Genomic DNA, 19,292 nt, shown 5'->3' with positions numbered 1-19,292 from the left:
ACAGCACCACCCTGTTCACAATGCTTTAACAAAACTTTCTGATGTGATTACCCCCACACTCCCCTGTTTTGAATAAACGTTGTATAGGTTTTCCAGTAAAGTTGAAGCATTGCTAACAAGTGAATTGCAGAACTTCTATGCTTAAAATCCCAGGAATGTGACTAGTTTATTTTAGTAAATTTTTACATTAGTTAGAAGTTACTAGGTTAGGGCTTGATTCTTTGCATGACATCCCCACAGCCTGTGTTCACGGGATATATTGTACTTAACTGTCCAGCAAACATAAACCAATAATTTTACAGTGTCTGCCCTGAGTCAGCTTCCTGTGCAGCGCTATACAATGAAAAAATTATTTGTTTGGCTGGGATTTGACTGTGCCACTTAAATAATTTGTAGAACTGACTTCTGATCCACCAAGAGCAGTACGGAGATGGAAATATAAAATCAACTTCACACTTTTAAAATAGTGTAGCAAAACAATTGCAGACTTTTGCTGTGTGCTTTGACAGGACATTTTACAATTGAAGGGAACAAAAAATGTTGCGCAAGAAATAAGGCAGCTTGTGAACATAAATGAAGGAATGAAGAGCATGATAAAATATATTGACTTAGCTACAGGTTAATTGCAAAGTCATTCCAAGAGTTTTGCGTGGCCAGAGGTAATAATTCAGACACAAATGAGAGCATCCAAAGCCAATGTTCTCAGTGATAAAGGAAATAGAAGTTAAACACAGGAAACTTGAGATATGCAAGATTCTGTTAATAACTTTAAAGACACTGGAAAATACGAGAAGTTAGTTGGAAGATGGGCCTGTTAAACAAAAGTTGTCATGTTGAGACAGGCGTTGTTTAGAGCTTTGCATTTTTTTCCCCCAAAAATACCTGCAACTTGTAATCACGTTTGAGTTACTGAAGGTGGGTTGCATTGTGCTGTAGGCTGGTGGGAGAAAGACTATGAACAGAATTGCATTGGAATCTGATGTACCAAATTCAATTTAGTGTTTACTTTTGAATTATTTAATATTCTTACATTTGCCTGTTGTATGAGAATTCATGGTACAAAACTACTGGATAAATGGCATTACAAAAGATTATGAATTGATTTGCTCTGGGTAGAATTAAATCTAAAATTTAAAATAAGCATGCATTGATCAAACATTTAAGATCTTTTTTGGGCTATAGAGATGGCATCAGAGAATTGGAGAGCTGTCACTATTCAAGAAAGAGAAGGGATAAACAATGAAGCTGTAACCCAATCAACGTAACATTAATTTTTCTTGATATTTGTGACCTTTCATACAGAAAAGCAGAGGCCACAGATAATAGGAATGTTTCCATATGCAAGTTGCCCTTTAAGTCTCACAAGCAATATCATCATTAGTATAGGGTCTAAGTCCTAGAAGCGCTTGCCTGACAGCGTGATAATACTGAGTTGAGTCATGATCTTTGTGTATCTCTGCAATGTAAATATGACTAACATTTAAATGCTATGCATCAAGTGGAAAAAATGTAATTCAATCAGCATTAGAAAAGACAGCTTAATATTTAAGTACGTTTTACAAATTTTGCATGCTTAGTATTAATCTATCAGTACTAATTTAGTGAACAAAATATTTTAATATTAATGGGACAACATTTGCTGCCCCTAGCAACTTTGCTTTTGAAACTCTTTCTTCCTTTACACTTTCATCATAGTAAGAGATCGTGTTCGGACTAAAATGGAACGTGACATCTTGGTTGAAGTGAATCATCCATTTATTGTCAAGTTACACTATGGTGAGTTTTTTTGTCCTTTAAACTAGACTAATTGCAATATCCTTGAAATATATTGGGAATTAATTAATCAAATGACTAATTGTCATTAGATGCTGAAAGTAATTGCATTCTGAAATCTTTCAAAATGAACTTAAAAGTTAAGGTGGTTTCCATTTTTATGACTAATCTTTGGTTATCTAGAATCAGATCTATGAAATATGGCTTATGAGAGTATAGAAAAGTGACAAGTAAACTGTATCCCAGCTCTCTTGGTATTTGCAGCTGAGTAGAATATCTAAAGAGTTATCCTATCTTTGGCTTGGATTTTTAATGTTGAGGCAATCTAACACAAGACAAATTTCAGTTGGCATTTGGACTGTGAAATATCAGACTTTGGAAGTTTTCTTTCCAGTGCATTTCTTTGACACATTGACAGACCTGGCATAACCATAAAGGCTGCAAAAGTGCCCTATTTGCACATGGATAACCAGCAGTTATCCAATAAATGTTTACCAGAAAATGGTCAGCTGTGTTTATTCATGTGAAAGTATTTCTTTTATTTTCATGAAATTCTTGTGGCATTGAAAACTAACTTGGTGACATTTCCAGCATTTATATTTTTAATTATTGTTGGGTACCGAATTAAAATTCATATTTAGTCATTTTTATCCCCCAGTGCCACATTTTGATCCCAAGATTTTATTGAAGTGTAGCTTGCAGTCCCTTGTTTAGTTTCTTAGTAAGATTGTTCAGCCTGAGTTTTCTCTATTGGTCATCTTGCTGAGAAACTACCAGGTCTTGCGGCTGTGTTACCAGATAGGTACCGTCATTACCATAACTTGCTGATCAGCTATCTGAAAATCTTTGGGTATCAATAAAAGTAATAAATTGTAAGCAACTTGCTTTCATCACTGGCTACAAGGTCCAGTCTATTGTTTATTATACCTTCCTGTCACATTTCCTGTTTCATAGTTGTGACTGCACTTGAAAAATGTTATGGCTTTGAGATATTATGAGGTTGTGAGCAATGCTTTATTAATTCAATTCTTCACTGCTAGTGTTTAAATCTTGCCCATAATAAAACTAACATCTTTTCAAAGCTTTCCAGACTGAAGGGAAGCTCTACCTTCTGTTGGATTTTCTCAGGGGAGGTGATTTGTTTACACGGCTGTCCAAGGAGGTAAGAACTTCAGATGTTCAGTACATTTTTTTCTAAGTAGCAGTAGACAGAGACCAGTGGTCTTGCTCTGCTTTGAAATATAGACAACAGTTCTCCCCATGCTTCAATAAGAAATTACTTCAGGTGGTGACTTCACAAAATTGAGGGGTCTCGGCCTGAAACGTCGACTGTACTTCCTATAGATGCTGCCTGGCCTGCTGCGTTCACCAGCATCTTTGATGTGTGTTGCTATTCATTGAATTGAATTGACTTTATTTCTTACATCCTTTATATACATGAGTAAAAACCTTTGCGTTACGTCTGTATAAATGTGCAATGTGCAATTTATAGTAGCTTATAGTACGTGCAACAGGACAGTCAATATAACATAAAACTACAATTGTATCCGCATAAATTAATCAGTCTGATGGCCTGGTGGAAGAAGCTGTCCCGGAGCCTGTTGGTCCTGGCTTTTATGCTGCGGTACCGCTTCCCGGATGGTAGCAGCTGGAACAGTTTGTGGTTGGGGATGACTTGGGCCCCCAACGATCCTTCCAGTGGCCCTTTTTACATACTGTCTTTGTAAATGTACTGAATAGTGGGAAGTTCACATCTACAGATGCACTGGGCTGTCCGCACCACTCTCTGCAGAGTCCTGTGATTGAGGGAAGTACACTTCCCATACCAGGCAGTGATGCAGCCAGTCAGGATGCTCTCAATTGTGCCCCTGTAGAAAGTTCTTAGGATTTGGGGGTCCATACCAAACTTCTTCAATCATTTGAGGTGAAAAAGGCGCTGTTGTGCCTTTTTCACCACACAGCCGGTATGTACAGACCATGTGAGACCCTCTGACGTGTATACCGAGGAACTTAAAGCTGTTCACCCTCTCAACTCCAGATCCATTGATGTCACTTGTGCAAGGGGAACTGGAGTCGCACGGAGAATGGTGGGTGTGTGCAATCCACTTCCGGCGAAGGTGGTAGAGGAGGATACAATAAGGTCTTTTAAGAGCCTCTTAGATAGGTACATGGAGCTTAGAAAAATAGGGGGCTATGCGGTAAGGAAATTCTGGGCAGTTTCTAGAATTGGTTACATGGTCAGTACAACATTGTGGGCCGAAGGGCCTGTTCTGTGCTGTAGATTTCTGTTTCTAGTTATTGAAAATGAAATAAAGGTAGGGACTACTTGGGTATAAAACTGAAGCTCTCAGCCTCCTGTTTGAAAGACATTTGAGTAAATCTCTGAGTTCAAAAGGTATATTTAATGTCAGAAATGTATACAATATACATCCTGAAATTCTTTTTCTCAGAAATACCAGTAGAAATCTAAATATCGTTGTCCCTTTGTACAAATTTGGATGTCCCTATGCAAGTCCTGAAATGCTGTCATCAAAATTATATATGTGACATTGATCATTGCAATTGACGCCTCCCAGTCACTCTTATTCAGTCTTGTTATGGTTAACATCTTTTCTTCAATTCCTGAACTATCTATATGAGAGAGGCAGCCCCTGCCTGGTTCTATTTATGTCTATCCATCTCTCTGAAGGCCGAGAAGTGCCCGCAAAGACTTCCCTATCCTGCGAGTGCCTTTATACTTCCCCAGGATCTATTCTTAGCTGTTTGCGTGTCTATGTCCCCTCTTTGCTAAGATATATAAAAACATTACATCAGCTTCCAACCACACCAGACTTAACAATTCAAGTTCTGCTGATTAGTCAATCTATTTGGCGTTTATATTCTGAGCAGATACTTCCAGTAAATACTGGAAGATTTGAGCAACATTATCTTTTATTTCCTGCTGTAAACTTAATTTCCAAACCTCTCTGCGATGAACCAGGCCATTAGGCATTCACCTGTGTAAAAATCACATGACTGTCCTTTTTTAGCTTATCTTCATGCAACCGTTGCTACTTCAAGTCTTCATTACTTCTCTTTCTGACATCCCATCATCCAACCCACCGGAATATCAGGTGTAGGAACTCTTAATTTTCTTCTCTTTCCATTCTAGAAGGATGCTGAACCTTCTAGCCAGAGCTGACTTACTGTGCATGTTTTTTTTTATTTTCATATGTTTTCAAATCGCTCCATCGGCTGTTTTATCTAAAATCTTTTCCATCCCTACGGTCAGCTGAGTATTTAATTGTTCCATCACTGACAGTGTTTCTTGGACTCCAGACTCTGGAATTGACTGCCACACCCTCCACCTGTTGCCTTGCAGATGGGATGCTAAATTGTATTTCAGTGTAACCACTCTTCTCGGATTCCACAAGACCAGTACATCCATTGGAAGAATTCATTTGTCCAGAGGGGTCAAGAGAGTTTTCCAGTAACTATCTAAGTAACTGTACTTTTGATCTATTTTGATTCTTTGCCGTGAAGTTACATGGCAGAGTCTGTAAGAAGTTTATGGTAATGGTTATGTAGACGAGCTTTTTTTCCTATCCCCTTTCGTAAGGCATTTGACAAGGTCCGGCATGGAAGGTTGGTCAAAAAAGTTCAGTCACTTGGTGTTAAGATGTGGTAGTAATTTGGATTAGACATTGGCTTTGTGGGAGAAGCCAGAGATTGGTAATAGATGGTTGCTACTCTGACTCGAGGCCTGTGACTAGAAGAATGCCAAAGGGATCGGTGCTGGATCTGTTGTTTTTCATGTATTTCAGCGACCTGGATGATAATGTGGTTAACTGGATCAGCAAATTTGCAGAGGAACCAAGATTGGGGTTGTAGTGGGCAACAAGGAAGGCTATCATGGCTTGTAGTGGGATCTGGACCAGCTGGAAAAATAAGCTTTAAAAAAAATGACAGATGGAATTTAATGCAGACAAGTGCGAGGTGTTGCATTTCAGTAGGACCAACCAGGGCAGGTCTTACACAGTTAAGGATAAGGCACTGAGGGGTATGGTAGAACAAAGGAATCTGGGAATACTAGTCCATAAATTGTTGAAAGTGGCATCACACGTAGATAGGGTTGTAACAATTTTTCTTTGCATGTTAGCCTTCATTAATCAAAGTATTGAGTACAGGAGATGGGGTGTTATGTTTCAGTTGTATAGGACATTGGCAAAGCCTAATTTGGAGTATTGTATGCAGTTTTGGTCTGCCTACAGGAAAGATATTAACAAGGTTGAAAGAATATAGAGAAAATTTACAAGAACATTGCCTGGTATGGAGGACCTGAATTATAAGGAAAGATTGTATAGTATAGGACTTTACTCCTTAAGATGTAGAAGATTGAGAGGAGATTTGTTAAAGGTATACAAAATTGAGGGGTATAGATGGGGTAACTACAAGCAGGCTTCTTCCACTGAAGTTGGATAGGGCTACAACCAGAGGTCATGGGTTAAGGGTGAAAGGTGAAAAGTTTGAGGAACATGAGGGGAAGCCTTTTCACTCGGGTCATGAGAATGAGGAACAAGCTGCCAGCACAAGTGATTGCATGCAAGCTTGGTTTCATTTGAGAGAGGTTTGGATAGGTACACGGATGGTAGGGGTGTTGAGGGCTGAAGTCCCAGTGCAGGTCGATGGGAGTAGGCAGTTTAAATGGTTTAGCATGAACTAAATGGGCCAAGTGGCCTGTTTCTTTGCTGTACTTTTTTATAATTGACTCTTTGCCTCTTCGCTAAAAAGATGAGATGGGCAATTTTGGTAAAGCATGGCCTTAAATGGCTGCCTCAAAACATAACCAAGAAGGCATAATTGAATGAGTATCATTTTTGTGTTATTGACCATTTTTCTAATTATTTCTTCCACATAGGAATATGTTTCTATTCTTCCATCCTATTTTTTTAATTAGCTTAAGGCTTTTATTTTTGGATTATGAAAATCTCTAAACTGTTAGTTCACAACTAAGATTTGTCAATAAATGTCCTTTCAGCCTGTTATGATAATGGAGAGAAAAAAGTATTTTTTATTAGCCTATTGTGTACCTGGGTTTACAAGCCATCATTCTCTGCCCATCTACTTAAACATTTGGAAAGTCATTTCCTTTTCTGTTCATTTCTTCCAAAGCTCTTCATCAAATTATTCAAGCCCATGTTTCTAATGATCTCCTTCAATTTCAACAGTGTTGTGATTTGCACCTCCCAATATCCATCTCAGTTTTGACTGCAAAATATTTAGTTATTTGGCAGTACATTATACAATTTTCTGCCTTGCTGCTACTCTCCTTTAAAGATCTCAGTTTAAAAAAAACCCTTTAATCTTCCTATCAATTGCAATTCTCTCCCTAACCCCTCAACCACTCCACACCCAAGCTTGATTCTGGTTCCTTTTTCATCTCAGACTGAATGGTACATTGTTTTACATAGTGTTCTTGGACTCAAGGTTCAATGCATACTCTTGTAACTAGAGCATGGGTTCCCGGCCTTTTTTATGCTATGGATCTCTGCCATTAAACAGAGGGTCCATGGACCCCAGGTTGGGAACCCCTGGTCTAGAGTAGAGATTTTCTTATCAGGGTAGTATTTGTCATTTCATACGGACAGGGTTATGTAAAATTGATTAAAAATTGTTGGATGTTTATCCAAAGATATTTTTCTTGCATTTTATGTACCTTCAAAGTATCTCCTACGTGAATATGTTCTACTGTATTTCTGTTCTCAAGGTCATGTTCACTGAGGAGGATGTTAAGTTTTACCTTGCAGAGTTGGCACTTGCTTTAGATCATCTTCATGGTCTGGGAATTATCTACAGAGATCTAAAGCCAGAAAAGTAAGTCGTTTATTTTGGGCATTTTTTTCCCTGTATGATCTGCAGCTTTTTTGCACATGATTGATTGTTATTAGTTCTGCCTCTCCTTTTTCCTGAAAAGAACCTTTGCAGTATTATTTAAAGGAATTATCTTTAATTGTTCCCTTTCAGTATTTTGCTGGATGAAGAGGGCCATATTAAATTGACGGGTGAGTAATTTCATTAGTGTTTCTGATTGTTACTCATTAGAAAAGATCATAAGTTGGTAACAGCATAAAACATACTGTCCTCGTTATTTATGAGTGATTGGGGACATGGAATTGTTACAGATAACAAAAAAAATTTGTTGAAGTCATTGGTAATGATACAAGTATCAGGGACATAAAGGTGTTTTTATATAAAAAAAAAGTTGGACCTTACTGCTGGTATCTCTGCATTTAGTTGCATTTTCTGGAGTATTGTCTTTAAGTCCTTCCAGCTTTCACCTTTAGACCATTCTTAAAAACTCAGTTCTGACTATGCAATTTCCCTCCACCCTCCAGTTCTTGCCCCTGCCTTGGCTTCCCCGACAACTCAATTATACGTGTGTGTGTGTATATACATATCTTGAAGCATTTCTGTATTTGTGCCATGAAAGTAATATTGCTTATTCTAAGATATAATATGCTATATTTATCATGGCTGTACTTGATCTGGTATTAGGAAATGAACCTAGTCAGGTGTCAGGTCTCTCAGTGGGAGAGCATTTTGGAGATGGTGATCACAATTCTATCTCCTTTACCATAGCATTCGAGGGGGATAGGAGCAGACAAGTTAGGGAAACGTTTAATTGGAGTAAGGGGAAATATGAGGCTATCAGGCAGGAACTTGGAAGTATAAATTAGAAACAGGTGTTCTCAGCGAAACATACAGAAGAAATGTGGCAAATGTTTAGGGGACATTTGCATGGGGTTCTGCATAGGTACATTCCAATGAGACAGGGAAAGGATGGTAGGGTACAGGAACTGTGGTGTACAAAGGCTGTTGTAAATCTAGTCAAGAAGAAAAGAAGAGCTTACAAAAGGTTCAAAAAAAACTAGGTAATGATAAAGATCTAGAAGATTATAAGGCTAGCAGGAAGTAGCTTAAGAATGAAATTAGAAGTGCCAGAAGGGGCTATGAGAAGGCCTTGGCAGACAGGATTAAGGAAAATCCCAAGGCATTCTACAAGGACGTGAAGAGCAAGAGGATAAGACGTGAGAGAATAGGACCAATCAAGTGTGTATGGAACCAGAGGAGATAGCAGAGGTACTTAATGAATACTTTGCTTCAGTATTCACTACAGAAAAGGATCTTGGCGATTGTAGGGATGACTTGCAGCGGACTGAAAAGCTTGAGCATGTAGGTATTAAGGAAGAGGATGTGCTGGAGCTTTTGGAAGGCATCAAGTTGGATAAGTCACTGGGACTGGATGGGATATACCCCAGGCTACTGTGGGAAGCGAGGGAGGAGATTGCTGAGCCTCTGGCGATGATCTTTGCATCATCAATGGGGACAGGAGAGGTTCCGGAGGATTGGAGAGTTGCGGATGTTATTCCCTTATTCAAGAAAGGGAGTAGAGATAGCCCAGGAAATGATAGACCAGTGAATCTTACCTCAGTGGTTGGCAAGTTGATGGAGAAGACCCTGAGAGGAAGATATTATGAACATTTGGAGAGGCATAATATGATTAGGAATAGTCAGCATGGCTTTGTCAAAGGCAGACTTGAGTGAATTTTTTGAGGATGTGAGTAAACACATTGATGAAGGTAGAGCCATAGATGTAATGTATATGGATTTCAGCAAGGCATTTGACAAGATACCCCATGCAAGGCTTATTGAGAAAGTAAGGAGGCATGGGATCCAAGCGGACATTACTTCGTGGATCCAGAACTGGCTTGCCCACAGAAGGCAAAGAGTGGTTGTAGATGTGTCATATTCTGCATGGAGGTCAGTGACCAGTGGTGAACCTCAGGAATTTGTTGTGGGACCTCTATTCTTTGATTTTTTTTTTTTTTTTTTTTTTTTTTTTAAATGACCTGGATGAGGAAGTGGAGGGATGGGTTAGTAACTTTGCTGATGACAAAAAGGTTGAGGGTGTTGTGGATAGTGTGGAGGGCTGCCAGAGGTTACAGCGGGACATTGATAGGATGCAAAACTGGGCTGAGAAGAGGCAGATGGAGTTCAACCCAGATTAGTGTGAGGTGGTTCATTTTGGTTGGTCGAATATGATAGCAGAATATAGCATTAATGGCAAGACTCTTGGCAGTGTGGAGGATCAGAGGGGTCTTGGAATCCGAGTCCATAAGACATTCAAAGCTGCTGCGCAGGTTGATTCTTGTGGTTAAGAAGGCATATGGTGCATTGGCCTTCATCACCCGTGGGATTGAGTTTAAGAGATGAGAGGTAATGTTGCAGCTATATACGACCCGGGTCAGACCCCACTTGAAATACTGTGCTCAGTTTTGTTCACCTCACTTTAGGAAGGATATGGAAACCATAGAAAGGTTGCAGAGGAGATTTACAAGGATGTTGCCTGGATTAGGGAGCATGCCTTATGAGAATAGGTTGAGTGAACTCGGCCTTTTCTCCTTAGAGCGATGGAGGATGAGAAGTGACCTTATAGAGGTGTACAAGATGATGAGAGGCATTGATTGTGTGGATGGTCAGAGGCTTTTTCCCAGGGCTGAAATGGTTGGCATGAGAGGGCACAGTTTTAAGGTGCTTGGAAGTAGGTACAGAGCAGATGTCAGGGTAAGTTTTTTATGCAGAGAGTGGTGAGTGCGTGGAATGGGCTGCCAGTGGTGGCAGTGGAGGCAGAAACAATAGGGTCTTTTAAGAGACTCCTGGATAGGTACATGGAGCTCAGAAAAATAGGGGACTATGGGTAGGCCTAGGTTGTTCTAAGGTAAGGACATGTTTGGGTTGGTTTTCTATGTTTCTATGCGAAGACATTATGACTCCTTGTGGTGTTCTCGCCACCTTATAATATTTGCCTAGCTCATGTAATTTTGTTTTAATGATTTTTTTAAATCTCTTGGTCACTGGAAAGAGCAGACAATTTTCTGTACTTTCATTATGAGGTGTTGACTAATAGTTGTAACAACATGTTTATTATTTAAAATGTTGGGGAAACGGACTAATTATATTATCCCCCAGGTATCTTCTTGTATTAGTGTGAATATGCTTTTACAAAAAAGGATGTGAAAATCCTTAAAATTAACATTTGTAATTTGCCTACAAGTAACCTTGCAATGTACCTCCAGGTTACGAAATGGTTGCATTGCTAGAAAACAATCCATATTGTGAGGTTCCCCCTCTCCCCATTTAATCAGTAGAGAAATGTTACTCTCCATTAGTTTTTTTTCTTTCAACAGTAATCCCCTCAGTGTATGTAGTCCATGGGCAAGGGAAGTCTGATTGAATAATGGGCAAAAGAGAAATGGTAGTTGTTTTAATTAACTAGAAATGGATATTGTTTGACAAAGTATCATTGTATGAGTAACTAATCAAATTGCTTTCAGTTTTTACGGCAATTCCATTTAGCTGTTCAATAAACAAGCAATAAATTAGTTCAGTTCTCTGTATAGATTTTGCTTTTTTAAATAAATTCCATGTGTGAAATTGGTTGCCATTTATGAATTCTGTAATGATGAATTTGTTACCAACATTGACGTAGCATGGGTAAACACAGTATATATTTTTAAATTTGTATATTCAATAGCCACTTTATTAGGTACAGGAGTGGAACCTGGTGTAGTCTTCTATTGCTCCAGCCTATCATTTCAAAGTTCCAAGTGTTGTGCATTCAAGAATGCTGTTCTGCACACCATTATTGTAACACATGGTTATTTGAGCTACTGTCGCCTTCCTAACGGCTTGAAACAGTCTGACCTCTTTCAATAACAAGGCGTTTTTGTCCACGGCATTGTAACCCATTGGATGTTTTCTTGTTTTACATACTATTCCCTATCTAATAGTATGAATCATACTATTCATAATATTCCCTGTCTCCCATCCACTGCATAATGTACTGGTTGGGCACAGGAGTACATTCAGCCAGAGACTCATTCCACCAAGATGCAACACTGAGCGTCATAGGAAGTCATTCCTTAATGTAACTTTTTTTTCTTTCTCTGGCCATATCTACATTTCCTTCTTGCTTTTTAACTGTTTTTGATGGAGGTCGGGTTTGAGGACGTGATTGTTTTAATTTGTTTAACTCTACTTGATACCTAGTTAGCCCATTGCTTGCTTTGCTTTGCTTTTTAGATTAGTTGCACGGTGGGTTTTTTTTCTCTTATTGACATGTTTGAAAATTAGTATACTATTATATTACTTGGTTATTTTATATTTAAACTGCACTGTCTGTACTAATTCTTTTTGTATTAATATCTCTTGTAAATTTATATTGCAACTGTGTATCAGTGCTTATATGGTTTACTTTTTGTGTACTAATTCAATAAAAAGATTTAAAAAGAAAGGAAGTCATTCCTGCCTGTGGCTATCAAACTTTACAACTCCTCGCTTGGAGGGTCAGACACTCTGAGCCAATAGGCTGGTCCTGGACTTGTTTCCATCTGGCATAATTTACATATTATTATTTATGGTTTTATATTGCTATATTTATATTCTATTCTTGGTGTAACTGTAACGAAACCCAATTTCACTTGGGATCAATAAAGTATGTCTATCTATCTATAACTCTAGACTGTTTTGCTTGAAAATCTCAGGAGGTCTGCAGTTTCTCCGATACTCAAACCACTCTGTCTGGCACCAACAATCATTCCGTAGTCAAAGTCACTTGAATCACATCTTCCCCATTTTGTTGTTTGGTCTGAACAGCAACTGAACCTCTTGACCATGTCTGCATGCTTTCATGCCTTGAAATGCTGCTGCATGATTGGCTGATTAAATATTTGCATTAACAAGTGAGTGTACAGGTGTGCCTAATAAAGTAGCCACTGTATTTTTCAATGTTCCTAAGTTAATGATTACAGCCAAATTGAATAGTATGACTAAACAAAAATTTAGATTAAAATGCTGAAAGTTAAAACCATTCTCATCAAATGTAATCCTTTTGTCAAAGTAATGCTGCTAAACTTTGTGGCATTTTCCTCCAGTTTGGTAACTACTTGTCTTCAAAGGGTTAATATGCAGTTTGTTCATTATCAACTTAAAGAATAGAACCTTTGTAGAGCAACTTGGGAATTTAGACTCAAATCAGTAACTTGGACGCCAGTGGAAAAGCAGCCATCAAATGTTAGATTACTCTTCCATTGTGGTCGTTCCTGAACAAATTGTCATCTTTGCCAAGTGTTGGAATTAACATATTGCACCTTGATGTTAATATGCCAAATAGCTAATGAGTCCGAAAATGCTCCAGATGGACCACTGTCTCTGCTTTTCCTATGACCACATATATCACGCAGTGTAGCAGTTCCAGTTGAGTTTGAGGCCTCTGTATCATGATTTTGAACCAGTGCAGAGTGCAAGTATCAGCTAAATGTCACATGGCAATTCCAGGAAATCCAACCCAATGGCTTTTCTAACCCTACCACCCCCCCCCCCCCATCACGTTCTTTGATTTGGTTTCAAAAATATCAAAACTGTACAAGTTTTCAATACTAGGTTATGGCATGAACTCTAAAATAAGTTCTTCTGCATTTAGATTTTGGGTTGAGCAAAGAATCTATCGATCATGAGAAGAAAGCCTATTCGTTCTGTGGTACCGTGGAGTACATGGCACCAGAGGTAGTCAACCGTCGGGGTCACACTCAAAGTGCCGACTGGTGGTCTTTTGGTGTTCTCATGGTAAGCTTTTTAATTTGACCATATTGGTCTTTCTGCACTAAAATGTATTTGGCCAGTTTGCTCAAAAGTTTTCAAACATAAAATAAATATGGAAATACTGAAAACGTTTAGCAGAGCAGATCAGACAGCCTCCATAGAATGTGGAAGCAGTTACTGTTTCGGGTCCAGGACCATACATCAGAACTTGGAACAGAAAACCAATTGTTTTAATTAATAACAGTATGGTAGGGATGGATAAAGTAAATGAAATATGGATAGCACAAACCCATCTTAATGTAGCACTTAAGCAGCAGATAATCTTTTGTGTGTGTAATATGTAAGGTTATGGGACATGATTGATGGAATAGAGCCAAAGTTAAGGAAACGGCTAGTTCTTGTGCATAGAGATTTCCAACATCTGCAATATTTTTTTTGTTTTCAGAGAATAAATTTATTTCAGTTGTGAATTTTGTTTTTGAGGACTGATTTATAATTGCAAAAGAACTCAACATTAAGCTTGTTTTGGGGAAGCTATTTCTTCAAAGATTTGTTCCAAAGCAAAAGTAAAATTACAGTTTCTAATCCAAACTTTTTAGTTGATTTCTAGTTCCAGCACTTCTGTTAATGGAATGTGAATATTTTTGATGTGTATTATCCATCCCTGAACTGAAGAGACAATTAAAAGTCAACCACATTGTTGGTTAGAGTCACAGACTAATCAGAGGTCCTCTCCAGTGGAGCTTTTGGCACTTAACATGCAGATAGCTAGAATTACTATTACTAAGACTAACTTTAATTTTAAGATATAATTTTTTACTTGAATTTAAAATCCCCAGTGGCTGTGTTGGGATTCAAGCTCATTTCTATGTATCTGTAATACAAAATTCCAGCTGAGAGTGCTATATATTGGCTTCTGATACCTGCACCTCAATTTCAAAATTAAATGTGTCAAATGATAACATTATGCTGGTGTTGTCTCTTTTATACAATCAGAGTGGCAGAGAAAGTTGCAAAGGGATTTCATAAAGCAACTGTGGGGGAAAGCTCTGGAATATTAAACTCTGGGGAATTAATGGAAGTTGAAGGTCTACTTTAGACCCTGAATAGGTGGATCAGAGTTGTACACTAGAAATTATGGAGGAAAAAGTTGAAGTATGAACAGAGATGGCTAAAGTCAGACAAAATGCATTTTGAAATATTTAATTCACCATTTCGAAGACACTAGAATGTAAAGTGTTGGAATTCATGTTGCATCTGTACAAACTGATGGTTTAATTGCATCTAAGGTTCTGTCTTGATTTTGGCCACCAAGCAATAACAAAAGTCCATAGTTCTTTATCATTGATATAGATTCCAATGGCTTTTAATTCCTGCACGCACAGCAGATTAATAAACGCAGGGTTGGTTCCTGTGTTGAATGACTAAATGTGGTGCTGTGATTACTTTAACATTTGACTTGCACCATTTTTGAGTACTTCAATGAATTTTCCTAATAACCTAGTGCTAGATCAGTGGTTGATTTTTTGCATAGTAAACGAATTGTCACCATCAGTATACTGCCAAATACCTGATTGCCATTTATTCATTTTCCTATACTTTCTTAAAAGATGCTATCTTGCTGCATTGAGCTGTTATTCTGCCACCTTTAGTCACTTTGAACGGTTCCTGGGCTTGAGCTTAATTCAGTTCACTATATTTGAATAAAGTTTGTGGTACTTCATTTGGATTCCCAATGCTATTCCAAAGAGCAAGGTTTAAAGATCTGATGACCTCCAGTTTGTCTCTAAGACTGCTCACAAAACTACTTGTTGTATCTCTTTTGAACTACTGTCACCGCAACCGCAATCTGAAGTCTGTATTTTCCCCTTAAGTAACGTACTTTTAAACCACCCTTACAAAGTATTGGGCACATGGCCAAGTGGTTAAGGCGTTCGTCTAGTGATCTGAAGGTCGCTAGTTCAAGCCTCAGCTGTGGCAGCATGTTTGTGCCCTTGACAAGGCATTTAACCAAATTGCTCTAGTGTCTGTGCGAGGAGTGGCGCCTCACACAGACTTTCAATCTGCGCCTTGTAAGGCATGGTCTGGGTGGACGTTCCCTCCCTCCCTCCCCCCTTACGAAGTAGATTTTACAATCTCTTGAAGGACGCAGTGGACTTAATTTTCAGGAATGCAGATATGGCACTTTTAAGTGGACGAAGGTATAATCATGGGAGAGAAAAATCATAGAAGAGAGGAAGAATAAGCAGACTAAAATGGCAGGATGTAAGGCTTCTTCTACCCAGATTCTTGTTAGCAAATATGCAGTTGTTGAAGAACAAGAATGAGGGCCAAGATTGCTGTATCAGAGGGAGATGAGGAACTGCTGCATTCTGTTTCACGGAGGCATGACTCATGTCAGACTGCTGATTTGAAGAGGGCAAAAGGTGGGGATCTGTATTTCATGATAAACACTTCCTGGTGCTCAGACATAGCAGTCTTGTTGCACTCCTGTTCCCTGACCTAGAATATCTAATGATTGTTATCTGTTCTAGTTAGAGAGTTCTCTGTAATCTTGACCGCAGTTTATATACAACCAAAGGCTGATGTTAAGCAAGCACTTAAATTGTTAAGTGCCTTTCTCAGCAAACCAAGAAATACTCTATCTGAATGTCTTTCAACTCATTGGGGATTTCAATCCAGCCTGCCCAATTCTCAGCATATCACCTGAAGCACTAGGGGACGCAACACAACCAGACAGCCACTATACTACCATAAGGAATGCCTACTGTTCCATCCCTACATTGCATTTTGGGAAACTTGATCATCTGGCTATCCTCCTGTCTGCATTTATGCCCTGCCACAGCTGTTGAGCATCCTTCTGATTCCAGTTTGATCCAAAATTGCCACTTCACATGTGAGATGGCTTTCCTGAGGTCGTACTTGGACCTCTTATATTTTACTTGGTCGCCACACCTGAATAGCACTGATCTAGTCCTCAGCAGATTGTGGCTCTCTTCGTTTATCCAGGGATTCTGGTTGGAAGACAATAATTTTGTGGGGGCACTAACTTTATAACTTCCATGACAAATGTGGCATATTCCTCTGAGTTGAAAGCCGCCTTTAACACCAATGGATACAAGGTCACGATAGAGAGACACCACTTCTTCCTCAGAGGACACTGGCACAAGGCAGTCATCAACATTGAAGCAATGCAAAACCTTATCCACTGTCTCGAGACTGAACTGTTCTTCATTGTCTTCTGTGCATTTCCTAAGGGCAAAAATGGCACCGCTCAGTAATGAAGTTGCTCCAAAAAATGTACCACCATTCTAAAGTTTACCCTACTTTGGCTGACTGATCAGGCCACCAGAGAAACCTCAGCAGAGCTGCATCTTCTGGTACTTTTAACCCAATGAAACATTGATTCAATTTCTGCCATAGTCACTGCTGATTCTTTTTTGAATCAGGTTATGACACCAGTGAGTGAGCTAGTAAGATGTGGTCCCTGTAAAAACTGAGAATTAAGTGATATTCCCTGATAAGTCAGACACAACACAAAGTTTCCCTTTTCCACATCATGATAAACACCATGATGTTGAATATACCAGTCTTCCCCATCACTGCATTTGAGATCCTCTGCTGGCTGTCTCTTTAGGCATAAGCATTGGAAATGGCATCCTTCATGAAAGCTGTGCAGTCAATGTGAAATGACAAATCCTTCCTAAACCTCTTCAGATTTAGGGTACACTGTTCATCAATCTTCCTATTATTTGGCATATTAACCTCCTTTCTCAAAGGTAAACTAATCTGGTAGTGGCCATCCACCAGTTTTGCAGAATTTGCAATCAGCTCCATGAACTTGTTGTCTTCTCTCAATAAACCAGGTTGTTAATCCTGACTGAATTCTGTAAAGTCTGCCTTGAACTGCTGCTGCCAAAGCTTATCCAAGTTCAAAACTGAGATCCTGTTAACTATCAGCTCAGGCTGTGCACCGTCTCTTCCAGCAACATTGTCTCCTTTCAGTGGCCCATTCACAATCCAACTGAACATTGTTCTAATTGCATTTGGTCCATCATTAACACTGAATCATTTGCAACGGCTCTAATGCTTTAGGCACATTTGTCCCTTTTAACAGTTCAATTTCTGAATCAGTCTTCAGCAAATGGACAAGTTTCAGGTGAGACCATCCTGGAGATCCCTTTGTCATAAAATGTTCCCTTTGCGGACAGACATACTTTACTTTCCTGAGTATAGATATAGAGTAGTTCACAATAGTTTTCACAATCTAAACCAGCCAGTTCCAAATCTGAAACAATGTAGCTATTCACAGGCTTCTCTTGACCCATAGTGCATGAGAGAATATGTGTCCTTTTTCCTATAAGGCCACCGTGCAGAACACTACTGTACTTTGATCTAGGAAAGCTTAAGTAATCACTGTCTTGTTACCATTCTTAGGTTTCACTTGTACTGGAACTATGGGAAGTTTACAATCATGGTCACCAGCCCTTGTAAGGCCATTAGATACCGGGGCATTACTCACTGCTATGTCTGATTCTTTCACAGCTTATTTTAATTCTGCACCCTTTTTGTCAAAGTGAATGTGAAGTATGCTGGGATGCTTGCCAGTGTATACCTTGCATGAAAGATGCTTGCTGAATGTGCCCTGTACACAAACAGCCAAAGCAGACACCATTTTGCTTTAGAAAAGCAGTCTTCTCACTATGAACCCTTTTCTTCGGCAGAGGGCACAAATCTGATGTAAGTTCACCCTCGCCAAACAAACAAGCCCTTTTGGCTGAAAAGACCACTTCTCTTTCATTAGTTCCAGGTTCAATTTTAGCTTTACTTTTCACAGTGGCCACACTAATGGCAAAGCTGCTTCCTTCAGCTTTTGTTCACAACCTTTGCTTATTGCAGGTGATGTAGCATTCTGTATATTCTCAAGCATCAGGTGCGTAGCAATCTTCACTTGGCTTTCAATAAAATCAACAATGTCAGTGAAAGTAATCGTATGGTTTTGATTTTCTTGCAGTTCACAGACCATCATTCTCCATTTATCCCTAAGTCTATAGGGTAATTTCCTTAGTGTTTCCATGCTGTACGTGAATGTCCCCATGATCCGTTTGAGCTCATTGGATATAACATAAGTTCAGAGTTCCTCATTAGTACAGCCTGAGAGTAAACACCCTGAACTACCTCTTGGGGTTCTAGCCCATGTTTCACAGACGCTTGAGGAACAAATTAATCAATATTGACATTGAATATTTTTGTTTTCTTCTGTGCCCTGTCCATATAGGAACTCACACCATAGGGCTGTCCTTCTGGAGCACTTTCAGTACTTGCCACACTCAAAGCCCTTAGCACATTAACTTTGGCCACCTGTGCGGCAATTTCTTCCTCCAACTTAAACTGTTCTTTCCTTTTCCGTAGCTGTTGCTGTTCTTGCACTTCCAGTGCCTGTTTGTCCTTCACTAATCACTGATGTGCTATTAATGCAGCTAAGTCTGCCTCTCTTTTAATGTGTGCAAAGAAGGTAGTAGATGCAGAAGATTTTCTTTCTGCAACAGACGTTTGAGCATTGACATTTGACACAGTCGGTTTCACATCTTGTGGATCCTCTGCTACATGCACAGTCAAACCATGTCTTGGATTTGAGAAGTATTGTCTGTTGGAAAGTGAATTACATTCACTTGTTGCAGCAACATAAACCTTAAATGGAACATGTTTGGTTCATCCACTGTTTCGTATCCTCTATGAATGCACTGCAATAGCGATCAATGTTTTTGAAACATTTGTTCTACTTGTTCAGCCTTGGGGTTAGCATGTGACATTGCTTAACAGCTTCAGAGACTTATCAAGTCCTCAAGATGAGATTGCACTTAAGGCATTTTAATTTT

The 19,292-nt window shown here is 39.1% G+C and overlaps 1 protein-coding gene across 6 annotated transcripts in view; it reads left to right on the top strand.

The window, feature by feature from the left end:
* Positions 1-19,292, top strand: part of LOC140199141 (ribosomal protein S6 kinase alpha-3) — a 139,527-nt gene that overhangs the window by 69,233 nt on the left and 51,002 nt on the right. For all 6 annotated transcript variants that reach the window (XM_072260728.1, XM_072260731.1, XM_072260730.1 and 3 more), the window contains 5 exons: positions 1,696-1,776; positions 2,856-2,935; positions 7,520-7,626; positions 7,777-7,814; positions 13,295-13,437. In XM_072260728.1, coding sequence (XP_072116829.1) covers positions 1,696-1,776; positions 2,856-2,935; positions 7,520-7,626; positions 7,777-7,814; positions 13,295-13,437 — 449 coding nt within the window. The remainder of the gene's footprint in view (positions 1-1,695; positions 1,777-2,855; positions 2,936-7,519; positions 7,627-7,776; positions 7,815-13,294; positions 13,438-19,292) is intronic.

Source organism: Mobula birostris, chromosome 6 (genome assembly GCF_030028105.1).
Source record: "Mobula birostris isolate sMobBir1 chromosome 6, sMobBir1.hap1, whole genome shotgun sequence".
NCBI lineage: Eukaryota > Metazoa > Chordata > Chondrichthyes > Myliobatiformes > Myliobatidae > Mobula > Mobula birostris.
Note: the sequence above shows the minus strand (reverse complement) of the source record. Positions and strands in the feature narration are given on the sequence as shown.